A 23,317-nucleotide genomic window follows, 5' to 3' on the forward strand; every position below is an offset into this window, starting at 1 on the left:
CACTCAGAACTCCAGAGGGCAGAGTGTTCCACTACTTAATAATTCTTACCATCAGGAAATTCTTCCTTACTTCAAGCTTGGATCTTTCTTTGTAAAGCTTCCACCCATTGGTTCTTATCTTACCTCAGGAAAAATGGATCTGTATTCTCTTTCCTGAGACAACTCTTTAAGTATTCAAAGATGGCTATCAATTCTCTTCTTCAAGCAATACAGAGGTGCCTTGGTACTCATCATTAATTGGTTCTGAGAGGTGCGATGAGTACCAAAAATGATGAGCACCAAACAGTTTTTTCCCTTAAGGAATAATGTGGTGAGTCACAAGGCAGCCAACACCAACAAGTTTTAGCTTGTGCATTGAGTAACAAACAGTGAGGATTGGGACAACATTTTCACGTCAAATGCATCGAGTACCAAATTCAATGGGTTTCAAAGCAATTGAATACCAAGGTACCACTGTATAAGTTTTTGAATGTATTGTTCCCATTAATTGCAAAGTAGACTAGTCACTAGACGTATTCCTTTCCTTATTTATGAAGTAATAGAAACAGTAGAATCTCTTGCAGCACTGAAGCCCCAGATCATTTTGTAACTTTACAACTGGGTTTTGTATCAAATACTTGCTTTTTTATTCAGCCACATATTTAAATTAGATTAATCTCCTATGTTATTCAGGATTTGTCTGAAACAGAGATTTGCCATAGTTCCAGTGACAGTTATCTTTACTGTAGTTTATACCTTGCATAATTCTTTAAAAACTTGTAAATCCAAAGCAAAAGTGTCTAATTTTATAGCTACCATGGAAGAGGAAAGAAAACAAGTGGTTGACTCAGGAGACTAGAGACTGGCTCATACTCATAATACAAATTATGATTAAGGGCCAGTTTTTCTTTTTACCTTTAAGGAAGAAATGTTTATCTTTTTCTTCTTTTTTTGGCTCTTTGAGATTATGGGAGAATAGTGTTGAAATTATATTATATTTTTTACTTTATTTGGCACCAAAATGGTTGTAAATTCTGGTCTCAACTAGAATTGTGTATGAGACCATTGCAAAGCCATGTATTTAGAAAAATACTTTTTGAATCTGATACTCTTTTTTTCCTTTTCTGGAGTGGAAAGGTTACCAGGGGAAGTTTAAAAAAATCATTTATTACAAAGTAGACATTCTCCTGTTATTTCACTAGGCCTTGCCTTTATTTCTGATACACATTTTGTGTTTATCACTGTCTGTCCTTCCCACCCGCACCTTTCCTGCAGCACATGCTAGGAGAATACTGCAGCAGTCTAACAGAAATGCATGCATACAAGCACCAGGTAATGCACTAGCTGCTTAGCTTCTAAACTTACTTGCCTTCATTTGTTTAACTTTTCTATTTTTATGTGCTTATTTAATTGTTCAATATGCCTTTCATTACTGAAAGGTTTTTATCTACTTACTCACTTCAATAGATATTATTATTAAAAGATCATGAGGCAGATAGTGCAGATAAGAAAGGCTTTTATGACAGGATATAAGTGGTATCTTTTATATTAGAAACTAAGCTATGCTTACCAGTAAATCTGGGATATGTAGCTGTTTCTTGAGATAGCCAATATGCAACTATTTTTTGTATTTTTTCTTGAACTGTGATTGAATCATCAACCATGAGTAGCTACTAACATTCCAAAAAATATAAGCTGTAATAAATAATGATAGTTTATTATAAACTATTTGTATCTGAAGGCCATCTGATTATGTGATCTTTTGAAAATCCAAATATTACGCAACATAGCTATACATTTTAATATGTTGTTTTAATGATGTGTCTGCTGTCAATTGAGAGTTGGTGCCTAGTTGTCTCTGGCAGTAAGTCTTAGCTGCAAGAAAATACAGCTTGTGGGTCAAGTGGAATAAGAATAAGACTTTTATTATTTAAAAAATGAAGGACCTGAATTAATTAATGCTTAAAAGAATTGTAGTTGCCAAAATTCATCATTGGATGTCTAAAATTGCACTTATTCAGAATTCAGGGCAAATAAAATCAACTATTTGAGATCTTGAATAAAAAATTATGACATAAAGTATCATAACCTACCTCTTCACAGTCATGACACAGCCATGAAGTAAAGAAACTGATTAGGTCCATAAATGTCAGAAATGATTTGGCTCTCTGATGTACTCTGAGGTGATAGATGATGTATGTAATAATTTATGACTATGCTATCATTTTAGAAATCTGCACATTTATAGATAGATAAAAGTGAACTGATATCAGGATATGGGGCAAAAACGTTTGAGACATTTGGAAGTAAATTTAAAGCATTAATATTTGGAGTTCAGAACATTGACCCTTTGCTCGAATATCATTCCTGATCATAAATTCACTCTATGGTATATTAAACATAAATTTCTACACACACTTGGAATTTCAGTATTAAATTGGGGACTTCTTACTGAACTTAATTCTGTCTTTAAATAAGATTCACAAGTGAATGGGAGAATGTATCTAATTGTGGTTAATCATTAGTATCTGTGTGTTTGGGTCTATGAGGTGCCTTTTTCTGGAAATGTTAGTTTTGCAAAGATATGCAGAAATTAATTTGTTTTAGAAGTGTAAAATAAGTACAAAATAACTTGAATCATAATTGGCATGCTCTATAATTCACATGTAAGGACTTTTCATATTTTTAGCAACTGCCTCACTAAGATGAGGGAACTCTAGGGTAGCATCCTGCAGAAAATTAACTACTGAACAGGAATATCTTATTTCTTTCAAACACGAGCTGAAGAACTTGCTTTCTTCCTAGAAGGTGTGACCATATCACAACTGTGCTATATATTCTCCTCAAAACTTTTGTTCTAATAAAAAATTAATATCAAGAGAGTATAATGATTGTATTTATGTCTTTGTCTTTCTGCAGAAACAGGCAGTGACCTTTCTATGTTTGAAGCTTTACGAGACACCATTTATTCTGAAGTAGCTACTTTGATATCTCAAAATGAATCTCGCCCTCATTTTCTAATTGAACTTTTCCATGAACTCCAGATGCTAAATACAGATTATTTGAGGCAAAGAGCATTGTATGCTTTACAGGTACATAGAAAACTGATTTGAAGTTGTCTTTTTTAATTTCTGAAAAATAAATTTCTAACAAAATCTATTCCTTTATACAGGACATAGTGACCAGACATACATCTGAAGATAATACAAGAGGAGAATGTCCAAAGCAATTGAACTCAAATGCCTGGATAGGGTCAAATTCAGAGCTTACTCCCAGTGAAAGCCTTGCGACCACTGATGATGTAAGTTATCTAAATCTTAGGGATATTTTAAGATCAGTATTGATCTTTTACTTAATAAAGGTGTATTTTTTATTTTAGATTTTATCATAAAACTCATTGAACAATTAGATTTAGTTTGTCCACTTTACTGAGTTGTATATTGTATAACTGCAAAGGACTAGTTATACTCTTACACTTTTGTGTAAAGCGTAGATAAAATTACCTATAAAACTTGAACTGTGAAGATCTTTTAAAACCAGCTTGAATTATACTACGCAGTCTAATTCTTTCCTTAACACTCATACCATCTTTTGTCCCTGCTGCAACATTTTGATTTTCATTCTTTTAAGAGATTTTTTTTAAAAAAATCACAAGATAATGTAGACTGCCATAGTTTTTTTCTTATTACATACTGATTTCTTTCAATAATAAATGGACTTAGTATTTTGCTTTGACATTTATTAAGAATCCCCTTTTAATGTGAAATTGTTACTTCATAGAAATAAAATTGTTCTTGATAGAGAAATAGCAAGATCTGCCTCAATTAATTCTCCCAAGGAAGCAGAACTCTTGAAACTGGCATTGTCTCAATAGGTATTTATTGGAAGGTATTGATGGCAGGAGAGTAAGGCAGGATCTGAGTATTTCCCGTCTGAAATGTTCCATGAAAAAGAACCCTTTCAAACCCCAACTCCCAAGTGTCCAACCTGCTGGTTTGAATTGAACCAATCCATAGGTGTTAAGTTGTTGTGGGAAACAACAGATAAGGCACCGTTCTCAAGGCTGTCGAGTTTCTCTGCAGCTTCTTCCCATCAAGGCAGATGGCACATTCACACCCCAAGTAAGATACTTCAAAGAGGATAGAACAAAACAAAGGAAATAAATTGTAGAAGACTCATAGGTCGTTCCCCCTCCCTCTTCCAACCACAAACCTCCCCCCCCCCAATAGGATGGCAGAACCTGAAAATGAAGGTATAAGAAAGAAATACATTGAGGTCTGACAAGATGCTTGTCAGGGGTCCTAGGAATGTGCAGAAGTCATTGATTTGGGAAATGAAAGTTCTAAACAACTTGGAAACGTTCTGTCCTGTTTCAGACCATGCCTCACCTCCTTTGGATCATCCTCAGGAGAGTTTGGTGCTTTTCAGAAGTAAATCTTTGAACCAGAAACAGTTCCAAGGTATTGCAGATATGGCATACCATTCCAAATAAGCAGATTTGTTAGAAGTTTTCAGAGCATAGCCTGGAGGAGTTATAGTCTCATTTTTACTTGCAGTTTTTTGGTAGAAGGGTATATACAGCTCTTCTCTTTCTAGCCATAACTTCCATATATATCTGTGTTCAGTTTATGCAGGTGGCTGGAGGCTTGGTCTTGTTGAACACATGTACTATGTTCCCCAATATATGCATTCACTTCAATTTCTATAATTCCCAGCTTACAAGTCAGTATACCTGCAAGGGATCAAATCTGAGAAGTCTGTTTTAAAATAATATTACTTAAAATTTCAGAATTATAATGTATAAAAATGCAAAAAGGATGATTGATTATGGAAAAGCATTGTCAATTTTTTGTGTTATGACTTTTTTAAGGAGACATTTGCAAAGAATTTTGACCAAGGTGCTTGCATAGAATCTGAACAAAATGATAGAGACAACGGCAGTACTAGATCTACGTCTTCAAATTTTGAACCTTTTGCTACTGATGATCTTGGTAAGCATCAACCTGACATTTGCAGTTTGCAATTCGTTGACATTGGAATACAGATAGTGTTCAATCAATTGTAACTGGGACCAGAATTTCCATTGCTAGGCAATGCGGCACAAAGTGCAATGTCACATGATGGCAGTTTCAGCAGTTGCTGTTCCTGGTACTATTGGTTGGTAGGTAAGGACTGTGCAAGATCATTAAGAAATGATCTCACGTAATTGCCACTTTTGACTTTCTGCCATTTTTCCATTGACTTTACTTATAGGAAGCTCGCAGGGAAAGTCACAAATTGTGCTAATGTGATTAGAATGCTGCAATGATTAGAAACTTGGGCCAGTTGCCAAATGCCCAATTGTGATCTCTTGACCACTAGTCAGAACTTGAGTGATGCCACAAGTTAGAACAGCTGCAGAATAAGTGGTTGTTAAAGAAGAACCACCTGTCCTTGTTAGTTTCATCACCAGAACAATCTAGGTATCGACTAAACAAGGATCAGTGTCAGGGGCCACTTCAAAACCTCAACCTTTTTGGGGTCCATCTTGATGCCCTTGGGCGATATGCGGTAGCCTAAATAATCTATCCTTTCCTTGTGGAATTTGCATTTCAATAGCTTTGCATAAAGGTGGGCAGTTTGCAGTTTTTTCAAAATGTCTCTGACAAATTTTATATGTTCATCCTTAGTTTCTGTAAATATAAGGATGTCAACCAAATAGACTAGGACCCCTTTGTATAGGTGCTCCCTCAGTACATCATTGATTAATTGCATGAAAACCACAGGAGCTCCCAATAGTCTGAACGGTAGGACCTTAAACTGGTAGCATCTCATAGGGCAGTTGAAGCCGGTTTTCCACTCTTCACCTTCTTTGATTCTAATGCGGTAATAAGCTTCTCTTAAGTCCAGTTTGGTGAAAACTTTTCCCTTCGATATGTGGGACAACATGTCTTTCATGAGGGGAAGAGGGTACAGATTGCTTTCGCTTATTGCGTTCAAAGCGCAGTAGTTCACATGCTGCTTTCTTAGGGGAAGCTGGTTCGATGAAACCCCGCTCCATATTCTTATCTATGAATTTCTGCATTTCTTGTAGCTCTTCAGGGCTCATGGAATACAGTCTGGGTTTTGGGAGCTTTGCTCCTGGCTTAATTATAATTGCACAGTCTGTGGGTCAGTGAGACGGTAGCTCGTCCAACCTCTTGCTAAAAACTTCAGCAAGGTCCCTGTATTCCTCCGGTATCTCAGGTAATGTTTTGTCTTCTCCCACTGCAGCTTTTTCCTGTTCAGGGCTTTTTTGGATTCCCTGGGATGGCAGGTTTGATTGATCGCCCTTTGGGAATCTGAGTTCAGCTGTCCTCCAGGTTACTTAGGGGTTCCATTTTGCTAACCATGCCATCCCCAATATTATTGGGCACTCCATGCCTGGGGTTACCACAAATGTCATGGTTCCCCAGAGTGAGATGGATTGGTAATGTGGCTAGGGTGGCCAGCATCCCCCCTGCTAGGGACCCATCTAATTGACCGAACGAGATTGGTTTCTTTAGCCTCCTCACCGGAATGCCCAGATTCCTCACCAGCGTTGGACTAATAAGGCAACGCGTGCAGCCAGAGTCTATTAGGGCGCTAACTTTGACAGATTCGGGCGGGGGGGGGTTAGTATAGTCATTGTCCGGGTGAGGGGCGCAATGGGTCCACTTACCAGGGGTTCGTCCTCAGAGTTGTCGTCTGACAAGTTGGAGGCTCCTGCAGTGTAGGCCGAAGTTCCCTTCCGACGTTGGGCAGGGGGGGAACTGTATGGCTTCACTGCATTTCATAGCTGGCTCTTGCGGTTTGGCTGGTGACTTCCCCGATTTTTTGACTGGTGCTCGGTCTGCCTTTTCCTGGGGATTCTTTGAACGGCATTCTGTGGCGCGATGTCCCTCCTTCCCGCATTTGAAGCATCCGGTGGTCTTCTTGGCAGTGGGTTGTGGCTTCGCTGGTTTGCGTGATGGTTTGAATGGCGATCAGCTCCACAGCTTCCCTCTGCGATATCTCTTGAGCAGGTCGATTTCGGCTTCTGCCAGGACGTAGCAGTCGTGCAGCCGGTGTGGGTCTCCCCAGGGAAGACAGGCATCATAGAGGTTGTAATTCAGGCCATCCTTAAAATGGCTGAGCAGGATGTCCTCGGGCCAATTCAACTTGCTTGCGATGGCTTGGACATCCTGGGTGTATTCAGCCACTGGGCGCCTGCCTTGCTTCACGGTCTTGATTCTTTCATGGGCTTTTTGGTTTAAATACTGGAGCTGTGGAGCGTCGGAGCCGTGTAGGTCCACCCAGTCAGCTGCTACGCCATCCAGGGCTGCCTGCACGATGCGGTTCCGGGCCTTATCAATTGGGATGTCCCAGCCATATTCCTCCATATAGGTGAGGACTTGGGTCAGGAAGAATCCCAGGCGTCGCAATTCTCCCTGGAATTTCATGTCCAGTGGCGGGAATTTTTGCATGGATCGGTGTTTTCATCGGTGGTGATGTCTCCCATCTCAGTTGGCAGCTGCGGGCTGGCGGGGAGTGGGGGCCGCCAAAGCAATGTCTGCTGTCTTGGCCTCAGTGGACATCCCCAGGATCTCAAGCTTCAGATTCCCCCTTGGTGTCTTTCTTGTTATAGCCTAAAGTAATGGTGCGGCCGTGGGGTTCAGGTTTCTCATCCTTGAAGGAGCCGAGGATTGTTTTCATCAAGTCAATAACTTTCTCCCAAATCCAGCTCGAGTACTCCCCACGATCTCCTTCATCTTCGCTAAGGTGAAGGGATCTCCATTTCTTGCTTGCACCCGGGTTGGTGGCTGCCTTCTCTCAGAGTTACTTTTCTTGACCTCTTCTCCCACTCATCTTTCTTTCCAGCACCCATCGACCATCGAGGTTTGTGGCTGCCCATCTCCACCACTTCTTCCTCTGACGTGTAGGATGTCTCAGATCCCGGTAGCTGGCAGGTTGCCGACCGGAGGGAGGGCTCCCCCATAGTGGCGGGTTCTTCCTTCCCTGCACCGTTGTCGGACATCATGGATTTTGCAAAGTCCCTCGGTAAGGGTCTTCCTTCCAGGTTGACTATTACTGCAGATCCTGTCTAATGTCAGGGCCCACTTCAAAACCTCATCCCAAGAAAGCAGAACTCATGGAAGTGAACTCTTCCAAAAGAACTTTTATTAGGAGAAGCTGATAGCAGGCATAATAGACAGGATCTGAAGTTTTCCCGCGCGAATCGATAGGTTAAGGCAGGGGTCGGCAACCTTAAACACTCAAAGAGCCACTTGGACGCGTTTCCCAGAGAAAAGAAAACACTGGGAGCAGCAAAACCCGCGCACGGACGAGGGGGGGAGCTTGATTGAAGAGTTTAATTAAAAAGAAATAGAGGCTGCTGTGCATGAGTTCTCCCTCTCCCTCCCTTCCTCTCTCTTCCCCCCCTCTCTCTTCCCCCCTCTCTCTCTCTGATCTTCTGTCTTCATGCTGTTCTCCGACAAGCTGACACACATTCTTATTGGGCTGGCTCTCCTGCCCTTGGTCTGCCAGTCCTCTTCCCCCACTCAGTGTGAGTGTGTGTGTGTGTGTGTGTGTGTGTGTGTGTGTGTGAGAGAGAGAGAGAGAGAGAGAGAGAACTACTGCTTTCTGCTGCTTCCTGCGGAGATGCAGCAAAGGCAAGAGCCCCGCCCAATAAGCTTGTCAGCTTGTCGGAGAACAGCATGAGGCCACTCTCTTTTTTATACACACACACACGCACAGAGAGAGAGAAAGAAGGGAAGTGCAAGTACCTCTCTCTCTCTCTCTGCAAATGGCGGAGGACTGGGAGCTGCAGGAGAAGGCTGAAAGAGCCTTATGTGGCTCCAGAGCCACGGGTTGCCGACCCGTGGGTTAAGGTGTCCCCCAAGCAAAACCCCACTCCAAAGTTCGTCCGGTCAGCTCATGTTGGCCAATCCCCTGGTGTTAAGTCCATCGTGGGAAAAGGGAAATAACATCAGGCCATCTCTGGTTGTAACAGCGATGTTTAGGTGGCTCTTTGAACCTTCTCCTGAGAGCGTAGAGATTAGCCAGTTGCTGGAGGTTACATTCCTTGCTTCCTCCCCCCTTTCTAGCTGACAGGGAGAAAAAAGTTCAGAGGAAAGCAAGTATTACGTTGTAGCCATAGCAGAAGTCAAGGCAATAAACCCACAAGCATTCCCCCTCCCTTCCAGGAATATGGCAGAACCCAGGGAGAGAAGAGAATGGAATCTGGGTCAGGGAAATAATAGGAACTGTAAGAGATACAGGAAATATAGGCAAGCAAGAAATATATGGTTCTGACAATCTCAGTCACATTAACATCTATTTTAGTACAGGTTGTTCCTTTTTCAAACTTGAATTTCTCTTTGAGTCTTAGCATTCAAAAAAGAAAAGAACTGTTAATTGCCATCACATTCTATTTCTCAATTAATTAAACAAGAATTCTCCAGAGCGGTTTGGTTTTGGATAAAGAGCAATGCCACAACTTGATGAAAAAACATTTATACCTAGTGGAGTGGCTTGGAATTTACACCCATTGTTACAGATTAAAGAACATAATACTGTTAATATATAAAGCAAATTTTTTCCCCCTTCTATTAGGCATTAGCTTCAAAGTATTATAAATCTCCAAAATAGTTAGCTTCTTCATGCATTCAGTCATTAAGTTCCAATTAACCTAATTATGATTTATCAGGTATACTTAAGAATAATCTTGGTCCCCCTTTTTGCAGTTTTATGTTTAATTTGCTCCTGGTAATATTTGATTTTCAGTGCCAAAAGATCTGTTTTACATGATTTTCTTGCCAACCTATAGGCAACACTGTGATTCATTTGGACCAAGCATTGGCTAGAATGAGAGAATATGAACGGATGAAAATAGCTGCAGAGGGAAACCTTGATTCCGAGGATGGTTGCTGTAGTAATCTCCAGACTGCTCCTTCTTCTAAATTGGAAGGTATTAATGCGTTGCGTATTTCAGGGTACTGTCTGCTATATTAGCATTGATTTTTGAATGTAATTCTTTTGGTATTTACTGTACATAATTTGTATAAAAAGGCACTGACTATACACTTGTTATATTGAACTTTTTATTCTTCAGTATGCTTATCAAAACCCTAGAAGTATTTATGTAATCAAAGATCTAGACATTTTTACTTTATTGTTCATTTTTGTGAGGGGAACAACCATTAATATTAGCATACTTTTTTAAAGGTTCAGATGCAGTTGAAAGCCATTCTGCACCACAGACTACTGAAGTATCTTCTATTCCTTGCCCCCGAATAGATACTCAGCAGCTGGATCGACAAATAAAAGCAATTATGAAAGAAGTCATCCCCTTTATGAAGGTATTATAATGCTGATTTCAGTTATTACCAGTTAGAAATTAAGAATTTGCTCTTACAGAAACTCGTAACTAGATTTTTCTTAAACAGCTGATTCTCTCTATAGAGAAGATGGTGCTTCACTTATCCCATATTCAAAGTAAAAGTGTTTCTTACCAAAGATAAGATATTTCTTCATGTTCTGTATTCTCTAAAGAAGCACTTGATTGACTGAACTCTGATCTTTTTCTTATCTCTATATGCAGATTATAAGCAAGCTATGTAAATTCAGTGAGTTTTTTATATTAAAAAATAAGTAAATAAAATTTAATCTCAACTCTTTCTAGGAACACATGGATGAAATATGTACTTCCCAACTCTTGACTTCTGTAAAGCGTATGGTCTTAACCCTTACTCAACAAAATGATGAAAGCAAAGAATTTGTCAAGATATTTCATAAGCAACTTGGTAGCATTTTGCAGGCAAGTATATAATTCGTGAGCTCCGTAAAATAGAGATTATTTTCAAAATCATTATGGTGCTGGGAAAGCTTGGAAAGATTATTTTACCTTGACTCTGATGTGAATGTTTATATCAATGACGGCAATTGGTTTTACTACTTCAATAAATCAGTTTGTATAGCAGCTAAACTACTGGATCAAAGTTAAGTACTTTATAATTTCTTGAAAAATTAATATGAAAGTGCTTAAGTAATCTGGCAACTCAAGTATAAGTATGGAAAGTGCAATCTGTACCATTTGTCTGATTTGTAAAAGCTGACACTTAAAATCTGCTCATCTTTACAGCATGAGAAAACAAATGTTTTAATGAAACTTGCTTCTTATATATCATTTGAAATGTTACTTCAGTGGTTAAAAATGAGAACTATCCAAATCCTTTTTTAAGGGGAATGGACTGTAGGAAGGATTGAAATGCAACTCTTATTTCTTTTGACTGAGCTTATTCCGGAATACTTGTCATTCATGTCTTCTATTTTTGCTTTAGAAATTGGCGTACTGAACTGATTTCTTAATCAAATGAGAAATATACAATCAAAATATCTGGAAAATGTAGTATCTGTCACATAGAAACAAGGGGGAGAACTTAATCCAAATTCTTGTCTGTTTTGCTTTAGAATAACATGCAATATGCCTTAGAACCTTCTCATAAACTCATTCAATGATCATAACGAAGCCTTTGATCTAATATGTTAAATTTGAATAATGCTATGTCAGCCACCTTGAATATAATCAGGAGGTGGGAAAGGATGAAAGTTGAACATAATAGATATATTAAATCTTTTTTCTTTTTTTGTTGCACAGGATTCACTGGCAAAATTTGCTGGTAAAAAATTAAAGGATTGTGGAGAGGACCTTCTTGTGGAGATTTCTGAAGTCTTATTCAATGAATTAGCCTTTTTTAAACTCATGCAGGACTTGGATAATAACAGTCTGACAACAAAGCAAAAATGTAAACCAAAAATAGAAGTAGGTGGAATGACACAATCTTATACTAAAGAGTTCAATATAAAATTTTGTTTCATATAATATAAATATATTAATTTTGTTAATATATTTCAAATTCTGTTAAATTATAGTTTTGATAGTTCTTTTTCTGTCAATATTATTCTTCCTGAGGTCAAGTGATATTCAGTTCTGAATTATTCAATTTTCCCCAATTGTTGGTCTCAGATACAGTATTTTCATTTCTAGCTCCCATTGTTTCCAAACACCAGACATAATGACTGGGGCTGATGGGCGCTGATCTGATAATAAATCCGGATTTATTAAGAATTCTCTATTAGAGAATTTCTGTTCAACTTGGAAAGTAATTCAGCTTCAAAATTAAACCATGTTTTACATTTTCCTTTTTAAAGGATATTTTTGGTTCTTTATGCAATAATGCAAACAAACAGGCATGTTTTGGAAATTAGTGTTCATGAATTTGAGGAAGGTCATATATTTTGCTTTATTTTGTTTGTCATTAGTAAGACTTCAGATGTCAGGATGCAGAAATTTCTGTTTGAATGTCGAACAGAGCCCTACCATGAAGGTTTTCTTTAGCTTGTTATAATAGGACCACATCCTATTATTTATGACTCAGTTCTTTGTACTTTAAATTCTTCAGTTTAGATTTAAAATATTATTTGTAGAACAGTAGAATAATAGAAGGTTTGTTTCTTAGTTTTTTATTAATGTTAATTAAGGTTTCACTCTACCTTCAGTTTGGACACAAGACAAAAATAAGGAGTTTGAAAATACTAGCATTACGATAGGATTTGCACCATCTGACCTTTATATTTTTACGTTGTAAGGAAACTTAACTACTCAAATATATATCTGTCATATCAAACTAGAGCCTTCAGAGAAAGTATTCAGGCAATCTAATAGCCAGTTCTAATAGGGCAAGCTGCAAAAAAGTAAAATATCTTGTTAAACAATAGTGTAATACTTTAATTGTACCAACTGAAAAGAAAATCACAGCAGAATGAATATATGGCTCAGAATTCATTTATATACCTCCTACAATCTCCATCTTATCTGGTTGTTTGTATTTAGTTTGAACAGAAGCCAATATTCTTTCAAATTTCTATTTATTAGGTAAAAAAATCACTTGAAGGAGGAGTATGTTCATCTACTGAAGATATTGATGAAGACAAAGTAAGGGATTTTTTAAACAATGTGGGGAATACCATGTTTCCCCAAAAATAAGACTGGGTCTTTTTTTCTGCCTCCAAAAGAGGCACCAAGTCTTATTTTGGGGGGAATGTCTTTTCTACTCACCTCCAGCATTGACAGCCCCGCCCAGCTGGCCCACTTCTTCTGCAGCCAAAGGAGCAGCTTCATTCTACAGCTCAGAATGTAGCTCGGGCCTGCATTTCCCAGTCAGGCCTTTCCGGAAGGCCTCTGCAGCTGATAACCAAGCAATGGATTGAATCTATAGCTCGGTTCTCAGCTGTAGTGACCTTCCGGAAAGGCCTCTGGTTGCAAAATGCAGACCTGTGGATGCCACAGAAGAAGTGTGCTGGCGAGGAGAGGCTTGGGTGCAAGGTATAAGTGGATACGGGGTACGTGGAACAGCACACACACACACACACACACACACAAACACACACACACACACACACACACACACCCCGCCCTAGCTTGATTTTTAGGCGTGTGCCTCGCCCCAAAACTAGGCTATTTTTGCCATAGAGCTTATATTAGGCCCACCCCCAAAAATCAAGGTAGGGCTTATTTTTGGGGTAGGTCTTTCTATTTCTTTATTTTTACAGATTTTGTAATTGAAGGTGTTTTATAACCTCTGATGAATACTATATTAATTTTTAAAGATAAATGAACTTTTTATATTTATCTCAAATTATCAGAGAAGTTAATAATCCTACACACACACACACACACACACACACACACACAGAGAGAGAGAGAGAGAGAGAGAGAGAGAGAGAGAGAGAGAGAGAGAGAGAGAGAGAGAGAGAGAAATGGGCTTAGGAGGTTCTAACTAAAAGTGATGCATAGTAAAAGGAATCTAGTTTTTGCTGGAGCTTTTATTGATTAATTTTTTAATAATGAGAGTGGCCAGCAAAATTTTGAGCAGCAGTCAAACTAGATATCTCTTGGAGATTCATAAGCAAGGAGTAATAGTTGCTGAATAGGTTCTTCCACACTAAATGGTTTTCATATTCCTTACTCCACAATATTTTCCCCCAAGTTGCTTTTAAATAATATCTGTAGAGATAATGCACTTTGAGCAGAACTGTAAAATTCTTTATAGAATAGAGATTATAGGATTTGTTCTTGTTTTAATCATTAAAAATTAATCTTAAAAAATTAAAATGCTTTTATTCTGTATGACAATAATTCTGTTTATTTCTAGGACAAAGATGAAACTGAAACTATTAAGCAAATTCATGAACCTGCAATATTCAGCCGAGAAATTCCAATCAGTACAAGATCAGATCCTTCTGATCAGGAAGAAGAGAGTGAAAATTGTCCAGTCTCCATAAGTAAGCAACTTTAATTATTTTGATTATAGTTTCATTCTACATTAGTGGAATGAAATTAAAATTTTATTTCAAGATCACTAATTTTGGCTTGTTACTAGCTTGTTGTAGATAAATTGCTATATGCTAAATAAATTAAAATAAATATATTCATGTTTGTCCAATTCAGTTGTTAAATGCATCAGGTAGATTGTACCTATTGAGCCTGAATTATGTTTAAATGAGATAGCAATAGCACTTTAGACTTTTATATCACTTCACAGTGCCTTACAGTCCTTTTTAAGCTGTTTACAGAGTCAGCTTATTGCCCCCAACAATCTGGGTCCTCATTTTACCAGCCTTGGAAGGCTGGAAGAATGAGTCAACCTTGAGCCGGTGAGACTCGAAATACCAAACTGCAGGCAAGCCACCAGTCAGCAGAAGAAAGCCTGCCTTACTGCATTCTTATCACTGTGCCACCATGATAGATGCTATAGTCTATAAAATATAGTCATGATTTAGTAGAACTGTGCAAAATGAATCCATTTTCAAGTGGCGCATTCCAGAGTTTTCTGGAGTTTTACCACATTCTTATAACTACTGTAAGTTACATAAAATCAGGCAGAGCATGGAGAAAGAGGCCTTTCTAAAGAGACTAGGATCAAGAGCTACTGAATGAAGATGATAGAAAAACACTTCTTCACAATGCATAAATAATCTGTGGGATTCATTGACACAAAAGTGATACTGACTTAGGTGGATTTAACAGGGAATACATAAATTCATGAGGATACAAGCTATCTGTTTACCTCTGCCACAGTGTTATTTTTTGAGGCAAGTGGCATGCCTCCATATACCAGTTGTAGGGGATCAATAGTGGGAGAGTTGTATTTCTGGTCTCCTGCTTGCAAGCTTTTCAGAGTTACCTTTCTGGCCACTTTAAGAAACAAAATAATAGAATAAAATAGAATAGAGTGTTGGAAGGGACCTTGGAGGTCTTACAGTCCAACCTCCTGCTCAGGCAGGAAATCCCATACCATTTCAGACAAATGGTTGTCCAATCTCTTCTTAAAAACTTCCAGTATTGGAGCATTCACCACTTCTGGAGGCAGGTTCTTCCACTGATTAATTGTTCTAACTGTCAGGAAATTTCTTAGTTCTAGGTTGCTTCTCTCTCTGATGAGTTTCCATCCATTGTGTCTTGTCCTGCCCCTCAGGTACTTTGGAGAATAGCTTGACTCCCTCTTCTTTGTGGCAACCCCTGAGATATTGGAACACTACTACTATGTTACCCTTATCCTTCTTTTCATTAAACTAGACATACTCAATTTCAGCAACTCTTCTTTATATGTTTTAGCCTCCAGTTCCCTAATCATCTTTGTTGCTCTTCTCTGCACTCTTTCTAGAGTCTCAACATCTTTTTTACATAGTGGTGACCAAAACTGGATGTAATATTCCAAGTGTGGCCTTACCAAGGCATTGTAAAGTGGTATTAAGACTTCACATGATCTTGATTCTATCCCTGTCTTCATGCAGCCTAACACTGTGTTGGCTTTTTTGGCAGCTGTAGCACACTGCTGGCTCATATTTAAGAGATTCTCCACTAGGACTGCAAGATCCTTCTCACAGTTAATGCTGATGACTAGGTTGGCCTTGAGCCTGATTTAACAGAATTTTGCTTACATTATAAAGTTGATTACATGTATAAATAGAACTGTTCCAACAGCAGTCTTTCACTCCTGTGTCTCCAGTAGGAAATGAAATACATCCATATTCATTTTTAATATTATACTGCACATACTATTATTTTTGAACATTTGTAGCTTCTTTCTGTAATAGGCTTAGACTTTCATTGAGTCTGTCTGGGAGTATCCTACATTGTACATGTTGGATAATTAAATAAACATAATTAAATAAACATAAAATTATGGATAATTAAATAAATGAACATAAAATTATGCTGTTAGATATCCATCTAGCTTTTACTCAATATTCAGTATTTTGCATAATTTGTAGAATTTAGGCTACAATTTAAAGACTCAAATAGCTAGTTCTATGCTTCAAAGTAGTCTTTGATTTTGTATTTCTTAAATTCAAGTAATTCCCTTGTCTACTGTCTAATGTCTCTTGATAGTTTATTTTGAAGCAAAAAATTTAGGATGTTCAGATTTTAAACTGTAAACAGACCATTTCAGAGGACTTTGAAATACAGGTAGTCCTCAAGTTACGAATGTAATGAAAACTGTCCATTCCATTCGTAACTTGAAAATTCGTGGGAGTGAATCTCATACCTTGAACAAGATCACTTCCTGCTCATTAAGACACACACATCTTGTTAAGTGCACATGAGGTATCTCAGGGTTGGGAAGGCCATGGGGAGCCCAGTGATGGAACAGGCCCCCAAGGCCTCCCCAACCCACTAAGATACCTCATGCTTCCCCCTCGCTTCTTGCCGAGTTGGACTCACTTTGAAAAGATCTGTCTCCTTTCTGCCACGGTTCCTGATTTTGAGGGACAGGAGAGTCGATCCTCTCTTGAAGAGAATGGGTGCCTGAACTTGTGCGCTCTTTGCGGTGTGACCTCGGAGGACTGGTCCAAGCTGTTTGCATCTGGAACAGAGATTTGGGGAGTCTTCTGCATGCCTCTGGAGGTTGGATCCAGGCCTCAGAGCTCCAAGTCGTTTGTGCCTGGAATGGATGCAACCTCTGGAGCCATGCAAAAGCTTCTCCTGATCTCTGTTCCAGGCGCAAACGGCTTGGAGGACGCCTACAAGGCCTGGATCCAACCTCCACAGGCATGCAGAAACCTCCCCCAATCTCCGTTTTGGTGTAAACAGCTTGGAGGACGCCTCCGAGGCCTGGATTCAACCTCTGGAGGCATGCAGAAGCCTACCCTGATCTCCCTTCCAGGTGTAAATGGCTTGGAGCAGTCTTCTGAGGCCTGGATCCAACCTCTGGAGGCATGCAGAAGCTTCCCCTGATCTCCATTGCGGGCACAAACAGATTGGAAGATGCCTCCGAGGCCTGGATCCAACCTCTGGAGGCTCCATTCTGGGTGCAAACGGCTTGGAGCACTTCTCTGAGGGCTGGATCCAACCTCCAGAGACATGCAGAAGCCTCCCCGACCTCCATTCTGGTTGGCAACAGCTTGGAGGGGGGCTCCGAGGCCTGGATCTGACCTCTGGAGGTACGCAGATGTCTCCCCTGGTCTCCGAGGCTCCGGGGTCACTTTCTCCTGCACAGCGAGCTCTGGTGGGCTAGATATGGGTGTGAGGCAGGCTTCAGGCCTGCCCTTAGGCAGAAAGGATTTGGGGGCCGGAGCAGGAGACAAGCACCACAAACATCTTTCGCATAGAGAATTAAGGTTTCTGAGGTCTGTGATTTGGTGCAACTTCAAACACTCATGCGAGATCACAGACTCCAGAAATTTCCATTCTTAGCATGAAAAGCATTTCCAAGCCAACTCTTCTATCCCTCAAAGGGAAAGAAATCCTGACAAAAGGGATTTTTGCAAGGGAGGGGCAGGAAGGGAAGGGGAAGCAGTTGTGGCCCGGGGGAGGGAAATAGGGTAAATGTTGCAGAGCCTCTGCAGTTGTTAATAAGGGTGAACTGCCTGCCTTGATGCTGCAAGATTCGTGATTTGGGGAATTGCTCATAAGCACTAGGGGCGCTAAGTGAACCCTTGTAACTCAGGGATTACCTGTATTCTATTTCCCTTCAGACTATGCCAAACTCAGACTGGGGTAAAGAACAACCCAAAGTTTTTAATGTTTGTGTTTCTATGTATGTATTTAGCCATTGTGCTCTATTTTATGTTTTGAGTATATTTCTCACGTTTTAGGCTTGTCTAAAGCAGAAACCCAGGCTCTCACTAATTATGGAAGTGGAGAAGATGAAAATGAAGAGGAAGAAATAGATGAATTTGAAGAAGGACCTGTAGATGTTCAAACCTCCCTCCAGGCAAATAATGAAACAACAGCTGAAAATGAAGAAGAACAGGTATTGAAGGAATCGGTGTGTGTTGATGCTAGACAGGTCTTCATTCTTTGGAAAGATATATAACATAATTGTTTAGAAAATTTAGAACTATGCACTGTGGTAAAACTATGAAATTTAAATTTGCTAAGTAAGTATACAGTAGCTTTTCAAACTGGAAGACTGGAAGTTTGACGGGGATTATTAATCAGTAATAATGTAATAATATATCAGAAACAATGGATTTAAATAAATGAATATTTCTGCTTGCTAAACTAATGGAAGCAGAACATTAATATTAACACTGAATTTAAGATTCTTCATATGCTTCATGGTAAGATTAGAGCTTTAATTAATACTAAGTAATTAATGTTTAGATGAGTGAAAATAGTTAATAAATTTATTCTGTTACAGATTTCACAGTCCATATCAGAAAATCTAAATGTGCATCAAATTTTATCTTCTGAACAAGACACTGTAAATACTAAAGGTAAAATAAATATAGAAAAACTTATTTACAAGGTATATTTTGTTCTTAGGAAAAAAAAGAAATCATCTGAAACTTTTGTGCAATTGAATGATGGTTTGGTCTGGTGTGGAATTAATTCACAAGTGTTTTGATGACTAGAAAGATAAATTCTATTGAGTACAGAAATGCACTCATATAAATCATTGCTTTTTCTTATGTTAGTTATATGGAAGGAGTTAGATAAAAGCTAGGTACTACTCTTCAGTTTTTATTTTATGAATACTTTACACTTATTAAACATAACACAAAGGATTCCATTATGTGCTAAAGCTCTTCAGAGCTTATTAAGTGTATCCTGCTTTTTCATAGTTTAGCATTTCATGCTTTTAGACTTGAAAATGTAAGTAACCTTAACAAGATCTACATTATTTTGGCTTTGTTAAAACAAGTAAAATAGGTAAGGAGAACAAGAGAAAGAGATGGACAAAACAGGTTGATTTTATATTATGTTTTTGCTTAGAACACTTCATATTAATAATTTCTGGACTGCAAATAGACATATGCTGTTTCTATATAAATTGTTCAAGTAATTTTTGCTTATTATTCAGAGTCTATTATTATAATCTATTTGTAGTGTGAACTCTAGGTACAGTCTGGATTCAGAATATAAACTTGATTGGCAAAATGACACAATGTATTATTTTTTCATCCTTTAAGGCTGCAATTTTGTACCATCTTAATATTTCTAACTGAATTCAGCATATTGAAGTTTTGAGTTACTTATGGCAGAATAGTTTTAAATGATTTAACATGATCATTTATATAAAATATATGTATCTTTTAATGTAGGCTTTTGAAATGTTTTCCATATTCACTAACTTTTGTTTTGTGTAAACTGCTATAAAATCCCAGTCCTTGCAAGCAGCATAATCAAATATTGTTTATTTTTCAGATGATCAAAATATACCTGCTATTGTACCTCAGTATCTTAATTTTACAGAAGAAAAGCAGTCCTTAGTTGTTAGAGTTGCTGAAGATTTTAATAGCAGCACTATATTAGCTACAGAAAAAACGAACTCTCCATTAGCAGAAAATGAAAACCAAACTATAGACGCAATATGTGGAGACTCAAAATCATCATCGGAAACACCTGAAAGCTCTGTAGTTGGCAGTCCTGATACAGAATCTCCTGTATTGGTTAATGAATATGTACGTAGTGCTTTTGACTTTTGAATGTATTGTGGCATGAGCCTCAAGAATGCATGGTTGAAGAATTATCTACCTAGAATGTTTCTTTTAGACTTTGGTTTTATTGTTTAGTTTTAGTTTAGTTCAGTTACATTGGTTCTACTGAAATATTATTTCTGTTGATAACAAAAAGTTGTCAATAAGTAATTATTGCAATGAACTTATAAAACTGAAGAATGTTAAGGGCACCTCCTTTAAATTAAAAACATTCTCTTTATAGGAAACTGGTTCTGGAAATGTGAGTCAGAAATCTGATGAAGATGATTTTGTAAAACTTGAAGACATACAGTGTAAACTTGCAGTCTACTCAGAGGTAAATATTATGCTAAGAAATGTACAAAGCAAAAAGGTTATTTTTAAGAGTATGGTGAAGAACAAGTGGACATGACTAGTAAATTGTGAGAATTACTCTTTTGATCCATTTTCAGGAAGAACTAATGAAAAAAATGATGGCAGAGTCTCAGACAAATAGTATCACGGAAGAAATTCTAGCTGAAGCAGAAAGGCAGGGTGAGGAATTAGTAGGAGATCCTCAAATGTTGAAGGAACCTGGTGAGAATCTTTGATTACTTTAGTTATACTTATTCTACTCATACTAGTTTACTTTATGCAGATTGTAGACTCTAGAACTAGGAAAAGTTGAATAAACATTTTTAGTTTTGTTCTGCATTCAGACTCAAAGCATTTTTGCTTATCAACTGAAATAATAAATCTATATAGTTAAGTTTGGTGACTTTAGCCATCCTAAAAAAGTAAGAGGGGGTTGTTATAGTTGAGTGGCAAATCATCAAAAAAACCCAGAGCTGAAGGCAAGACTGGGAAGTGAAAGAAACTTCCTAGAATAAGGCAGTTAGAAACTATTCCTGAATCATTGCCCAACAGAACTATATAGTGAAATGACCAGGAATCAAGATCAAGTCAGAGAACACTTACATTTTATAATTTGTCTTGCTATGATTGTGAACCAGTTAACAAAGTGAAATTTAATTGAGCAGTTCCTAGCCTTTCTTAAAAATATACAAAATTCACTGGCCTAGAGAATTCTGGAATGTTCCATTCCCATTCTGGCCCTTCCTATTTTTCTTTTTTTAAAAAAAAATCATTTGTATCCTGATTCCTGCCTTTATTATTTTTACAAATTACTCAAGGTGGTGAATATACCCAATGCACCTTCTTTCTATTTTCCCCACAACAACAACCTTGTAGGGTGAATTGGGTTGAGAGTGAGAGTGACTGGCCCGAAGTCACCCTGTTGGCTTTTATGGTGAAGGCAGGAATAGAACTCATGGTTTTCTGCTTTCTTGCATGGTACCTTAACCACTAAACAAAAACTATTCCCAGGGATATTTAATAATGTCTAAACTACCTGTAGAAGCAATTCAACACTGCAAATTTCTGCCCATTTAAAGAGGTTACTTCTGGAAATTTTTGAACTATCCCCAAACAACCTGTTTAGGAGGAGGAGCAAAGATGTTCAGGAGAGAGATTGGAACTATCCAGAATTTCCAGAACATTCTGCACAGTGATAATCTTATTTTGTTTTCTGCTGTTATTGAATTATTAAACTGTTTTTGACAGCGCACAAAATTATTATCTATTTACATAGATGGAAGTACACATTGATATGTATTAATTGTGGGGAACAATAAACTCACATCTTCACAATGAGAATAACGAAGTCATGTGGTCTGATCATATATATTTGTTGACTATAGTTTAAAAACACCTTTGTCAAAACTCTTTCCAGTATAAAGGTGTATTCTGTATAATTGGTGAATAGTTACTTTATTTTCTTTTTCAGAGATTGTTGGAGCTCAAAGTGCATGAAAATGACCCTTGGAATGTCTCTGTGGCCTAATTCATTGATAAATGCAAATAGAAATCACTACTACGTTTCATGTGTTCTAATCTGTATAAAATGTAAAGTAGTTTTTCACACACTGCCTTTTAGAATAGACTTGCTAATTTTTTCTCATAAAAGTTCAAACAGCTAAATTTTCAATCTGGCTGCAGTTCTTATGTTTTTGTTATTGTGATTTTAGCAGTTTTATTCTGTAGCTTTAAATAAAGTTTGACTTGTATGTAGGTGTGTTTTGAACAACGGTATATGAAGCTAAGATGATCCATGAGTAATAATAGATTCAAGGAGAAAAGTGTTCATTTCTAAAAACAGTTTATTGGTAGTTTGTTTAAAAGTGTTATTGAGTTCTCATCACATAATAATGGGCTTGATCCAAAGGTGCTCTTTAAAGTTTTGCTTTTCTTGCAATATCAACAGCATATTGGGGTACCTTAAAACTGACAAATTTATTACAGTATAAGCTTTCCTGGACTATAATTATTTCATCAGAAAGTGATTTAGAGGCCAAAGAGAAAATGAAGAGTAATAAAAACTATAGTAAAAAGATCAGATTGAAATGAAACAAAAATAATTCTCTAAATAATGGTCATAATAATAATAATCTCTTAGCACGTATAACATGATAATAAATCTTTTGTCTTTATAACTTATAATGTTAAATCTCTAATGATTGTTCCCTCAACCATTTTTATCGGTCATCATAAAGCTTTAGCTCAAAAGTGATTACATGGCTGAGGTGATTATCTGTGGACAAAGGTTTGGGACAGTATCCCAAACCAATGTAAACTTTGTATGTGTGTGTAAGAACTGACCAACTAACTTATTCCCTTACACCATCTCCACCAAACAGTTGTATATACAGTACTTTCTTCTTAGAATATTTTGATTAAAGGGACTAGCCCAGAAAATGTTAGGGAAAGTTAAATATATTAAATATATCATTATTTCAACAACTTCAGAATTCTTCACCGATTGTTTTTGTACGCTTTAGAAACTGTTTCTTCTGAATACAACTGTTCACCTTGTGATAAAATATTATGTGAAAACACATCTAAACCCAGAGTCCTTTATTCCCAAGATTGGAACTATGAGAATGTTATTTTTGTTACCACAGTATGAAATTCCTTCTTGTCATGAATGTGCAGGATGGCACTAATGCCTAATTTTGTTCTATAAAAATACCAGCAATGCCTTACCAACCTGGCTAGAATATATTTGAAATAATGTATTTGTTTTCATATCTCTCATAAGTAAATTTTTCCCTTGTAAACACAGTTTGAACCCACTATGTAAAATAGATATGTGACCCTAAAAGTCTATTGCTATTCAGGTGAATGATGCAGAGTGGATCAGAGCATTGTAAGGCAAAAAGGGCAGTGCCTGCAAGAATCCCTGGGGTTGCGAAGTGAATATTTTGAAGGTTAACATACTAAGTATTTAATTGTGCCTTGTACTCTTGTTTAGTCTTAGCTCAACTAAAAAGTACAA

The 23,317-nt window shown here is 37.6% G+C and overlaps 1 protein-coding gene across 8 annotated transcripts in view; it reads left to right on the forward strand.

The window, feature by feature from the left end:
* PCM1 (pericentriolar material 1) overlaps window positions 1-23,317 on the forward strand; it is a 74,522-nt gene extending 51,205 nt beyond the window's left edge. For 5 of the 8 annotated variants that reach the window (XM_081332521.1, XM_081332522.1, XM_081332520.1 and 2 more), the window contains 16 exons: window positions 1,255-1,311; window positions 2,899-3,071; window positions 3,152-3,280; window positions 4,850-4,970; window positions 9,785-9,925; window positions 10,183-10,316; window positions 10,640-10,774; window positions 11,615-11,779; window positions 12,893-12,952; window positions 14,172-14,301; window positions 18,118-18,275; window positions 18,666-18,741; window positions 19,673-19,929; window positions 20,189-20,281; window positions 20,397-20,520; window positions 21,770-23,317. In XM_081332521.1, coding sequence (XP_081188647.1) covers window positions 1,255-1,311; window positions 2,899-3,071; window positions 3,152-3,280; window positions 4,850-4,970; window positions 9,785-9,925; window positions 10,183-10,316; window positions 10,640-10,774; window positions 11,615-11,779; window positions 12,893-12,952; window positions 14,172-14,301; window positions 18,118-18,275; window positions 18,666-18,741; window positions 19,673-19,929; window positions 20,189-20,281; window positions 20,397-20,520; window positions 21,770-21,795 — 1,979 coding nt within the window. In that variant the 3' untranslated portion in view covers window positions 21,796-23,317. The remainder of the gene's footprint in view (window positions 1-1,254; window positions 1,312-2,898; window positions 3,072-3,151; window positions 3,281-4,849; window positions 4,971-9,784; window positions 9,926-10,182; window positions 10,317-10,639; window positions 10,775-11,614; window positions 11,780-12,892; window positions 12,953-14,171; window positions 14,302-18,117; window positions 18,276-18,665; window positions 18,742-19,672; window positions 19,930-20,188; window positions 20,282-20,396; window positions 20,521-21,769) is intronic. The other 3 variants (XM_081332524.1, XM_081332527.1, XM_081332525.1) reach the window with 2 other exon arrangements.

Source organism: Vipera berus (assembly GCF_964194415.1).
Source record: "Vipera berus genome assembly, chromosome: 7".
Taxonomy (NCBI): Eukaryota; Metazoa; Chordata; class Lepidosauria; order Squamata; family Viperidae; genus Vipera; species Vipera berus.